Source organism: Asterias amurensis, chromosome 15, assembly GCF_032118995.1.
Source record: "Asterias amurensis chromosome 15, ASM3211899v1".
Lineage (NCBI taxonomy): Eukaryota > Metazoa > Echinodermata > Asteroidea > Forcipulatida > Asteriidae > Asterias > Asterias amurensis.
This window is the reverse complement of record NC_092662.1, coordinates 15,177,584-15,189,354: the sequence shown is the minus strand read 5'-3', so window position 1 is coordinate 15,189,354 and position 11,771 is coordinate 15,177,584. Positions and strand designations below refer to the sequence as shown.

Genomic DNA, 11,771 nt, shown 5'->3' with positions numbered 1-11,771 from the left:
AAGACAAACATGGTAGAATAGTGTCTAAAATGGTCCTTTCCACCATTGCGGTCATGTCACACGAGACGATCCAGGCCTTCAAAAAAACAAAAAACATTCACAATTCCATGTACCCAAATTTTGGACCATATTATTTGAAAAATAACATAAATTAAGTGCTGCATGCAAAAGTGGTTTTGTAAAGCATGCACTGCCATTGGCTGCCTCCAAGTAAGTTGCATTGTGTGACAAGGCCCTAAAAACACACACACAAAAAAAAATGGGAGCATGGAAGATTAATTCTGAGAAAATTATTCTGAGAAATTTATAAAGGGTTCCATAAGATACATAAAACACAAAAGCTACAGCAAAGTTTAAACATTTATAAGTTATGGTACGAATAATTCATGTTTATGTGAATTCCTTTTCTCCATTACATTCACATCACGGAGTCAACTTGTTCAGCTGGGTCTTCTTTACTCTTTTGAGGGGAATTTTCCTCCTTGCTTGTTTCCCGGGTCTTGTAGAGTTTGACGAAAGCAACGATCAAAAGGATCAAAATTAACACACAGCAACCAACTACTATCCCCACAACAACACCAGTGACAATGCTGGAGCCAGCGTACACAATCTAAACGATAAAAATACACAGATAGTTAGTTCATAGTATTAAAACTTAATTATAGCTGTACAAGTTTACACAAATTATGATATATTTTAGTCCATGACTTCTTATAATCGCACATATCCGTCACTCATTGACACTCAAGGCACTTCAACAGCCAGTAGTTTCATAGCCTTTTTCGCAAATACCATTGCGCAAGCGCAGACTGTTGAATGAGGTGCATTGTGGGATATATATGGATCAAATTTGGATACCAGCAAGACCACAATGCACCAAATTCCAAGCTTTACGCGCGCGCCCCGGTATTTGCGAAAAGATCTATGCAAGGTATGTGGGACTACGATTTGAAATACGAGACATACTCTTTTTACATAGTTAGCCAATCAAACCAGTGACACCGGGTGAACCTCTTCTCTTTTCGCTAAGCACACTTGGTTATTTTACGTGCGTACCTAAGCGTCACGACCGGTGTCGCATGCAATTATGTCCTCTATGCAATACTATCCGGGGGAGATTATTGCATATGCCATAATGTCCACCGGACGGTTTTGCTTATGTAATTATGTCCGCCCGGACGCTGCTGCATAATGCAACTGTCTCCGCCGGACAGTTGTGTCCGCCCCGTGCAAAACCGTCCTTGCAGTAACTTTAAACGCACTTGGTCGTGAAACACGTTCGCCGTTTTTTACAAGCTAAGTGCATGTCATGAATGACATGGGAAATGTTCGGCCGTTGGGTATATTATTCGCTGCAACAATTAAATACATGACTATTCATGCTGCATAGGTTCACTGCATGCACGCTCACTTTACGCACGCACATACGTGTACAGTCATGTACATGTCCACCGGACGGTTTTTGCATAGCCCCGGACACGATTGCATACGCAAAAGTGTCGGGAGCGGAGAGTTTCCGGACAGTATTGCATCGCGGACACAATTGCATCTGACACCGGGACCAAACCCACACTCAGCTTATCAGAAACACTGTTTTAGTGAATTGTAGGTTGCCTGTCATGTGACGGTAAGTCCTCGCGGGAAGTTCTTCCAACCTACCAGGCCGTTACAGATTGGTTCCGTTGTTGTTCCCGCCATTGATGTATAGAAGTCTTCACCACATGACGCAGTGTTTCCATTTCCATCTCGAACTGTGATGTTCAATTTAGGGCAACAACACGGGGCTCTATATACAAGGCGAAACAAACAACTAATTTGTTAGTATTAAGAATTGATAAGATGTGTGCTCGAACTGCCTCTAGCCACTGGGCAATCACGCTGGTCTATTTGGTAAGATAACTGCTCTAGTATTGCAAAGGCTATGGGTTAAAATCACACCCGAGTAACTGCTGGTGATTTTTTGCGCAGAGCTCGGTAAAGTGGTGAGTACAAACCGTGCTTATACACATCGGTGTTGGGAAAAACTATTACTAATCTTTATCCCGATGCAAATTTGATATCTTTCCGAAGTATCCCTCTGTCGTCTCAAGTTTGTGATTATTCAACGTTAAAACTTATAATGCTCATACATAAATTGAATTAAAAATGCATTACACTATCTTACTTATAGAGTGCTGTTACATTTTGTAGAGAGCGTTCTTCGTATTCCAAGGACTGGCTGAGGCCAACTTGTGGCTCAAGAAGAAACTCTGTCAGATTTGTCTCATCCGTCGCCTGGATTCGAACCCACCACTCATGGAGGTGACAGTTCGTGCTCATCTGGTCTGCTGTACAACCCCCTCCAGTGTCCAGCACGGAACAGGTTGGAGGATTCGAGTCTACTATATTTATCTATAGATTCAGATAATAAGTAATGTCATGTTTTTTAGCTCATGTGAAAAATACCAAAACATTGTTAGTTAACATCACGTGAAAGCACCCAGGCAGTCGACACTATTGGTAATTACTCAAAATAACAATTATTAGCATAAATCCTTACTTGTTGACGAAAACATTTTGAGAAACGGCTCCTTCTGAAGTGACATTGTTTTCGACAAAGAAGTAATTTTCCATTTTGAGTTCGAGACCTCAGATTTATAATTAAATTTTGAGGTCTCGAAACCAAGCATCTAAACGCACACAACTTCGTGTGAAAATGGTGTTTTTTCTTTCATTATTATCTCGCAACTTCGACGACCGATTGAGCTCAAATTTCACAGGTTTGTTATTTTATGCATATTATGTTGAGATACACCAAGTGAGGAGACTGGTCTTTGACAATTACCAGCAGTGTCCAGTGCCATTAAGAAAAGAGGCTAGAATATTAAAAGCAACCTTTTCATCTGACAACTAACACCTGTTATCTCCATGTAATTCCTTTGCAAAATAGTGGACTCAGTTGGATCATGCGCAAACAAGAAGTGCTGCTGACTGACCCAGGCAGATTATTAACTGCTCATCCATACAGTTTAAAGCAACACGTTGCCTTGGATCGGTCGAGTTGGTCTTTGAAAATCGTCCTGTAACCGTTTGTTATAAAATCGATTTGGTTAGAAAGATGTTGTAAAAGTAGAATACAACAGACAAATATGCCTCGAAATTGCCTGGTTTTCGTTTTACCTCGTCGACAAACACGGTCGGCCATTTATGGGAGTCAAAACTTTGACTCCCATAAATGGCCGACCGTGTTAGTTCGCGACGTAAAATGAAAACCGTGCAATTTCGAGTGATACTTGTGTGGATCATTATAATTTATTCTACTTTCAAAACATCTTTCTAACCATATGCATTTCATAACAAATGGTTTCAAACGCTTTCCATAGACCAACTCGTCCGATCCAAGGCAACGTGTTCCTTTAACGATCCAGGTAAGTCACACCCACTGGTGGAAAGGATGTATTATTTCCGGGTTTATTGTGGTGAAAAATGTGCGGAAAATCTTTCCATGAAAATGATGATAAAAATTAGCAGTACTTTTGTGAATAAAGTTCGAGGTTATTTACCGGCCCGTTGCAGACTGGCTCCGTAATTTTTTCCACCATCTGTGTGTAAAAGTCGTTACCACATGATGCAGTATTGCCGTTGCCATCTATGACGGTAACGTTCAACTTGGGACAACAACATGGCGCTCTACAAAGAAACAAAAGATTATTTGAATGTTTGTTTATTTGGGAAGCAATCTTTAAATGCAAATTGTAGATTTCCTTTTTGAAACCCGATCAATAGCGGTTCACGCAGGAAGAATAATCTGCAAAATGGCATGCACTACTGTCTGAGGAGTGTTTCATGCAGAACCTTTCCTCAGGTTGAATTGTTTTTGAAGCCCTCTCTCTAAATAGTGAGGGCTTCTTACCAAGTATACGTTGTTATGGTAACTAATTTTTGCAAAAATAAGTATAACAAAGGGATCATATACCTCCATAGACAATACTTCCTCAAATCTATCAATGGTAAAATGATTGAGGACTGGATGTAGTACACTCTCTAAAATGTAAAAGGGTGAAAACACCACTCTTTACATTTCGAGTTGTCCCTCATATGGCTCTTTAAAAAGAATGGTGGTTATTTCACTCTTTTAGAGGGGTTTCACTCCAGGACAGAGTGACAAATCACTCAAAAAGATGCAAACTTCAATCTAAAAGAGTGGAAGAACACTCGAAAATATAATGGCTCTTCAAAGAGTGCTTTTTCATTCTTTTGCATTTAGAAAGTATAGAGTATATTTGTACTTACTTATAGAGTGCTGTCACATTTTGTAGAGAGCTTTCTTCATACTCCAAGGACTGACTGAGGCCAACTTGTGGCTCAAGAAGAAACTCTGTAAGATTTGTATCATCCGTTGCCTGGATTCGAACCCACCACTCATGAAGATGGCAGTTTGTGGTCATCTGGTCTGCTGTGCAATTCCCAGCAACGGCAAGAATGGTGCAGGTTGGAGGAATCGAGTCAATAATCTAGTTGACCAAAAAAAATCTAGTTTATTTTGCGCTCAGCCAGTTGGCAGACAATTTTATGGAATTGTTGTATCATGCAGATTTACAATTTTTACCCAAAAACATTTCAAAGGGCTAAATTTTCACAAGAAATGTTTTAATTGCTTACTCATTTCCTCAAAGAAAGTGGTTAATTTTCGACCAAATGCAATGGTTAATACTAAGAAAAGCAAGATTATGTTAAACGCAATGTGCATAAGCTCACCGGGCCGTTACAGAGTGGTTCCTCTATTTTTCCCGCCACTGGTGTATAGAAGTCGTTACCGCATGATGCAGTATTTCCATTTCCATCTCTTACTGTGATGTTTAATTTGGGGCAACAACACGGGGCTCTAAGTACGGGCGGGGAAAAAAAAAAAAAAAAAAAAATATTGATGTGGTAAATAGGAAGGAATTAATACTCGATTACATATTATGCATATTATGGGCGACTATAAGGAAACTAGTGTCGAAGACGCGACTATATGGCAGGAAACGTTAGGTGGCAGCAGACTTATCCGAGGGGTCAATTTCACAAAGAGTTAGGACTAGTCCTAATTTAGGACTAGTCCTATGAGATATTAAAAACGTATGTCTAGTCCTAAGTTAGGACGAGTAACTCGTCCTAATTAGAGATAAGACTAGTCTTAACTCTTTGGGAAATCCACCCCTGGTAAATTTCCCTTGTTTACGTCGATCTGAGAAAGCGCTGGATTAGACTGGTCCCCTGGACAGGTTTAGGTTTACAAAACCATCGATATCATTGGATACAACGTTCATTACAGTATACATTGTACATCCATACAATGATATTTTATATGTAAACGTGTACGTATAATTTGACTGCGAAATGAATGCGAGATCAAAAGTACATCCGTACCACCCGACCGTCGGGATCTTAAAGTTGGAACAAGAACGCCTCTCGAGGTGTGACGTCAGACGTTCAGGCTACGCACTGGATTCACCTTGTAAGTCTGCTGCCACCTAGCGTCCAAAAAAAGTCCCCCATTAGAGTGCGACTAACCGAGTAGTAAATTTAACCAGTCGCCCCGGCCTAACCCTTTCCCTCTTCCCTAAACTTGACTCGTATCTTACTTGTATAATGCGGTAACTCCATTGAGAGAGAACTCCTCATAGACAAATGACTGGCTAAAGCCAACTTCGGGATCGGGAAGAATTGCTGCCAATGCCGTCTCATCCGTCGCCTGGATTCGAACCCACCACTCATGAAGGTGGCAGTCCTTGGTCATCTGGTCTGCTGTGCAATTCCCTCCAGTGTCAAGCACAACACACGTGGGAAGTGTTCTGTCTATTATCTGATTAAAGGCAAAGTACAGACGATGTGACCTAACATATATGTTTACATTCAAACCGCCCTCTGTTGACAAAACACTATATATTACGTCATGTTTCGCCGGGCAAAGAGTTGCGTAGTCATTGTAAGATTGCGTACACTTTCTAGCTGGCTGCCAAAACACAAAGGTTTTGCCCGGCGGTATGCGCGCGAATCATGTTATGGTTTTCGTGTGACGTCAGAGGTCACATCGTCTATACCTTTGGTTTTTGAAACCGTTCGATTGTACTCATTTAAAAAAAATGCAGATGCATAAAATAAAACTATATGAATATTTCATTTCAAATGGGGGTCTTGTTTTTTTATAGATATTGCCGAAAATTCGGAGAGAATAATTTCCACGCAGTAACCGTATAGGAACACATAATCTGAGAAACGTTACTGCAAATACATGTTCCATTTAACTCGGCCCCGCCTCGTTGAAAAGAACATTCCATCTTCCAATGCAAATATTCGCACAATTGCATTCATAAACAGTAGTTTATTTTGAGCAAGTTCGAGTGTGCACAATGGTTAACTAAAGGTTGACCATTTTGACTTGGTCTGGTCGACCATTGGTTGACTACTGTGTTTGACCATTTAGAACCAGCCTCGAGCCCATGGTTTCTTCACTGGTCCCAACAGCGCGCTCCATTCTAACATGTGTTAAGCGCAGAAGAGCACCAGTGACACTTTAGCGAAAAGGTGGAAGATTGACTAGACTACCAAACGAGTCGTTCGGGTGAGTACGTCACTGCGCATGTGAGTTGCTAGTCTGTGGTCGACCACTGGTGGACTAAATGTGCGCACTCGAACTTGCTCCTAGCATACTGGAGTGCGTTTTGGCGACCCCAACCAAAAACTGTTTCTGATGTCATAACCAAAACGGTAACCGAGCTCACAACTCGGTTATCGTTCAGTCTGAACAGCAGAACCAACGACCAACAACCGAAACAGTTTTTGGTTTGGGTCACCAAAACGCACTCCTGTACTTACCTCCAGATGGATGGCGGGAACTTCCACGACTGTGACGTCAACAGAGAGAATATTAATGGCCAGAGAGAGGTTACTTGACACGGTCAAAGTCACCTTCCTGGAGTAAAAACAGAAAACTTGACATTTAAAACAAAAACAAATACGTACGGTTCTCAAATTCGGAGAAAATATAACAGAAACTTGAATACGAGCACAGCAACAAAATAATACAATAAACTATGCCTATTATTGGTGCGGTTTAAAGCCATAGGACACTTTCGGTAAACAGTACTGTCCAAAGACCAACAATTCGTGTATCACTGCTGATATAAAAAATAACAAACCTGTGAAAATTTTGGCTCAATCGGTCATTGGAGTCGGGAGAAAATAACGGGGAAACCCACCCCTGTTTCCGCACGTTTCGCCGTGTCATGACATGTGTTTAAAATAAATCCGTAATTCTCGACAACGAGAATCGATAATTGTTTTAATGTTTTCTCGATCGAAAAGTAAAGCATTTCATGGAATAATATTTAAAGAGAAGTCTTTTACCATTACCTTCTGTTAACCCTGTAAGTTATTTGTAAATCTGTGAACTTTTTTCTTCTGTTTCCTAAAGTGTATAATGGCTTTACAGTAAAACTATGTCTGTGTCAGGCTTGCTATGTAGATTATGTTCTTTTGAGAACTTGTCCTGCTCTATATTATGCGGGAAAGATTTTATGAATATTCGGGAGACTTTTCTACTACCGCCGAGTAGATTTTTTGAATTCTGGAGACAACTCGGTTCTGAACACAGCTGTCCTGCTTTTTTAAAGGAAGGTACACGTTTGGTCATTACTCAATACAAATATTAACCTAAAAACTGAATCGGTGACGAGCATTGGAGAGCTGTTGATAGTATAAAACATTGTGGCAAACGACTCCCTCTGAAGTTGCATAGCTTTTGAGAAAGATGTAATTTCTCACTAAAATAATAAAAGACTTCTTGCCAGAATTCTCTCATCATTTTCTCGCAACTTCGATGACCAATTTAGCTCAAATTTTCACAGGTTTGTTATTTTATGCTTATGTTGGGTTACACCAAGTGAGAAGACTGGTCATTGACGATTACCAAACGTGTACCTTCCCTTTAACTAGGCCTCGCCTACTCTCTGATGGTAGGAAATCAGCCGGAACTACTACTTCAGCTTTAGTTGATCGAGGGTCTTCTCTTTATTAACTTTACAACCGCGAATTGAGTTCTTAATATTATGTCTCAAAATAATCAAACATAATACATACACTGTGGTACCAATTGGTACGGTGTCCGCAGCGCGGACAGTTATCACGCCCTCTTGTGTCTTCCCGGATGCCAACTTCATAGTCAATGGTTCTACTGTAGCGGCTAATACTTGTTCTACTGAAACATTGAGTTTTACTGCTCCTCTATTGGCCCCGACGGATACAGCGATGACCATGGTGTCTGCTGGTCCTTTGTTTGTAACTCTAAATACCAAACTGCCTTCGCTTCCTTGGTGAAGTTCCTCTACGAAAAAGTTGAAAGAATTATGGTTTTGCAGGAGAGCGCACAAAGAGCTCACCATATTTATATTAAGGGCCATTCAAAATGTTCAATGTTTTAGAATTTCGATTTCTTTTCGAATTAGTGGGTGGGTGGGTCAAAAGCTTCTTTTTCAAATAATTATAAATCGAAATTCACTTTTCATAAAACAAAAACCTGAAGAAAACTAGATCGTTTGACTTGCCTGCGTACCAGCGTTCCTTATGCGCGTGATTACCCGAGGTACAATTATAATCTGTACAGCGTGACTCGCTATTATGTTGAACACCATGTGTGTGGCCCATAAAAAAAGGCCGGTTTGTAGTCGGTCGCACGATGGTCGCGCGATGGAAATCTAGACGCGCAATCATAAAAAGACACAGTTTTTAGGCCTCAGTCTTAGGATCGCGCGCAAGATTTCCATCGCACGACCATCGCGCGACCGACTATAAACCGAGTACGGCGTTTCGGCACAATGGACGAGTTGACTTTTCTATTTTACTTGCAGCGGTCGAGTTGGACAACATACTCAGACTTAGGCTTAAGATTCTTTTTTAGTATACTAACCTATTGTGTTATTTCCAATGACCTGTTCTAACTTGAACGCACCAACTTGAACCTCTGCTGGTTGTGCCCGAAGAAATCGCGCACCTTTGCTGTCTACGCCCAAAATGCTGACGACAAATGGCTGGAACAAGGAAGATGGGTAAATTAATTAATTCAGTGTGATAGTCTCAGCATGGGTGGATATCTACAGCTGTGTGGTACTATCCTTAGGAGTGTCTAGATTGTTTTGGTCTTATTCTTGCTTTTGTTTACTAAAATTCGTTTGGAGTCACATACAGAGCTTGGTGGGCTTACTGAAGTGGTCTTGTGGGGTATTTCACATAATGGATCAGTAGAACCCACAACGTTTGTCTTTGTTTAACTTGGACCCCACAGAGGATCGCTTTAAAAAAAAAAGATAATAGAATCAACAGCAGAAGCAGGAACCCACAAACAATATAATTGAAGAAACAATTGGATAAGCAACAATACCTTACTCTATTATTGTTTTAGCCAGTAGCATTTCTGTTGCTTTTCGTTCTTTCTTTGATATTGTTTTTTACACAGCTTTACTGTATAACATTTGTACCATTTTGATCTTCATTGCAATCATAATAAAATTAAAAATCTACACAGAAGCCATAGTTCTGTTTTTTTTTTTTTTTTTTTTAATGTTTTTTTTTTAGGATATTGATTGGATGGAAAATAAAGCCTACTTGTTCCGGGAGTGTCACGTTGGCCAGGTACAATCCTTGAGTCCTGCCGGGTATTGGTTCAGCAGCCCCACTGAAGAGTCTCTCACGACCGGAGGTATCGAAGAGTCTGATCTCACTGATTGAGCTGATCATGTCTTGGGAAGAGATCTTGATTTGAATCAACACCTTAACTCCTGGTGGAGAGAAAAAACAAACATACGGGGAAACCAGGCTTTTGTTACTTTTTTTCCCGCCCAATTTACAGGGCCCGGGCGGCACGACTCGTCGCCCCGGAGATTCTGTGCCCCCCCCCCCCCATATGACGAAACTGCTTCTTATAGTGAACTTTTTAGAAACATCCTATTTCAGCCCACAATTTCAGGAACAATCATCGGGGGACAGATTGCCAGGGATACCGGACGACCACTGCAAGGTGAGGGCTAGAGACACTTTATAACTGATTTTGGTTCTCCACCCGTCATCAAAGGCCACCAGGAGCACATTGCCACCTACTCCTGGGACTGAAACAGGATTACCCCCTTTACAGTCCGAAGGACGTATAGGCATGGGTATTATCCACTAGGAGCCTGCCTGGTGGAGCACAATGCAATACGTTCCCAATTCGAAGACATTATGGTCAAGTCATTGCTCAAGGGCACACGTGTCACGACCGGGAATCGAACCACAAGTCTTATCTTGCGAGAACATTCTAACAAATAAAATGTTTTGTGTTTCAGAGATAAGATCAAACCAGACCAAAACAATGTCAAAACGTCAGATTTTTTTTACTAATCTTAATATCAAGTCGGTAATATTGTGCGGTCTTATATTCGCCCCGCCCGCCGCTCTGTGGTATCGTTCCCATTGTAGTTGCGGGGACGGTACACACATCCTCGATCCCAATTGTGTGTGAGGGTCGTGCTACCTACGACCGTTGCATGAATGTATAATCACACTGTGACTGTTGCATGAAATATGTTTGCAAGGCAGCGCTGACAAGAAATAGACACTGACTAACGACTTGTCACAAAGTCTGGACTTTTACCTGCAACTGGTAATCCCTCCAATGGATACGCAGTTCCTGATTGGTCAACTTCCATGAGGTCAAAGGTGAAATCGAGAAGGCTTTTTGCAGAGACGGTGATCTTGTACTCGGAGGTAGGGTTGACATTTTGTAGTTTAAGAATCCAGTTTCCCTTTGTTTGCTGTGAGGTGGTGTTGAAACTAAAGACAATCTGCTGGGCGGAGCTGGTAAAAATATCTGCACCTAGAATACTTGGCGATCCTTCGGCTCCTTCAATTAAAAAAAAACCCAATGGAGTCAAAAATAAGTTTATTTGTTTATTTGTATTTATTTGCATTCATTTAATTACATGCAACACACACAAACTCCGTACCAGTCTAACTTTTCATAACTTAATTATGTACAACGTTACTGGTCAAACTCTAATAAGTTGACCACTACATCCCCATATTTGAATGGAAAACTTTAGAACGCTAGGTGACAGCAGACTTACCAGGTAAATTACCGTCGTTTGCGTATAGCTTGGTCCCCTGTATACTTATCCGCAAGGACAGGTACTTCGGATTTAACAGTGAATCTCAAAAAAACATACTGAAACCCATGTGAAATGATGCGAGGTCAAAGGTGTATGTACTTGGACTCAACGGCATGCCGTTCTCTGGCGTAATTCACGAGCCTCGAAGTGTGACGTCAGATGTTCAGGCTATCGTTTACGTAGCTCTGAGCATGGGCACCACCGATAACAAAGGATTTAAATGGTAAGTCTGCTGCCACCTAGCGTCTCAAAAGTCCCCCATTCTGGCACGTACCTAGACTGGGCCCCTGTCTTTAGCCACAAGGATAAAGACAGGTACCTGCTACTCAAATCCAGTGCTTCCATTGGATACAATGATATCGTTGGATAAACGTGCAGTGACATGAGCTTCCCATAGATGCGTTAACAGTACACTCCTATCACGTCTGCCATAGAATTTGGGAAGGCACTAAAAACTAACCTCTACAGCGGTTCGGAACTTTTCGTGTGCTCTCGGAACATTCCGGCACGGTTCGCGACGATCCCTCACGCAACAGGTTTGGGGAGTTGTTACATAAGAGTGGACTAACCACTAGGACCTGGTTATTAAAGGAACACGTTGCTTTGGAT

General features: G+C 41.3%; 1 protein-coding gene across 2 annotated transcripts in view; it reads right to left on the bottom strand.

The window, feature by feature from the left end:
• Positions 1-417: 417 nt before the first annotated feature.
• Positions 418-11,771, bottom strand: part of LOC139947990 (von Willebrand factor A domain-containing protein 7-like) — a 30,812-nt gene continuing 19,458 nt past the window's right edge. For both annotated transcript variants that reach the window (XM_071945934.1, XM_071945933.1), the window contains 12 exons: positions 10,649-10,897; positions 9,625-9,797; positions 8,930-9,050; positions 8,104-8,347; positions 6,841-6,937; positions 5,607-5,827; positions 4,738-4,864; positions 4,273-4,493; positions 3,543-3,669; positions 2,165-2,391; positions 1,660-1,786; positions 418-610 (listed from right to left, as the gene is read on the bottom strand). In XM_071945934.1, coding sequence (XP_071802035.1) covers positions 419-610; positions 1,660-1,786; positions 2,165-2,391; positions 3,543-3,669; positions 4,273-4,493; positions 4,738-4,864; positions 5,607-5,827; positions 6,841-6,937; positions 8,104-8,347; positions 8,930-9,050; positions 9,625-9,797; positions 10,649-10,897 — 2,126 coding nt within the window. In that variant the 3' untranslated portion in view covers position 418. The remainder of the gene's footprint in view (positions 611-1,659; positions 1,787-2,164; positions 2,392-3,542; positions 3,670-4,272; positions 4,494-4,737; positions 4,865-5,606; positions 5,828-6,840; positions 6,938-8,103; positions 8,348-8,929; positions 9,051-9,624; positions 9,798-10,648; positions 10,898-11,771) is intronic.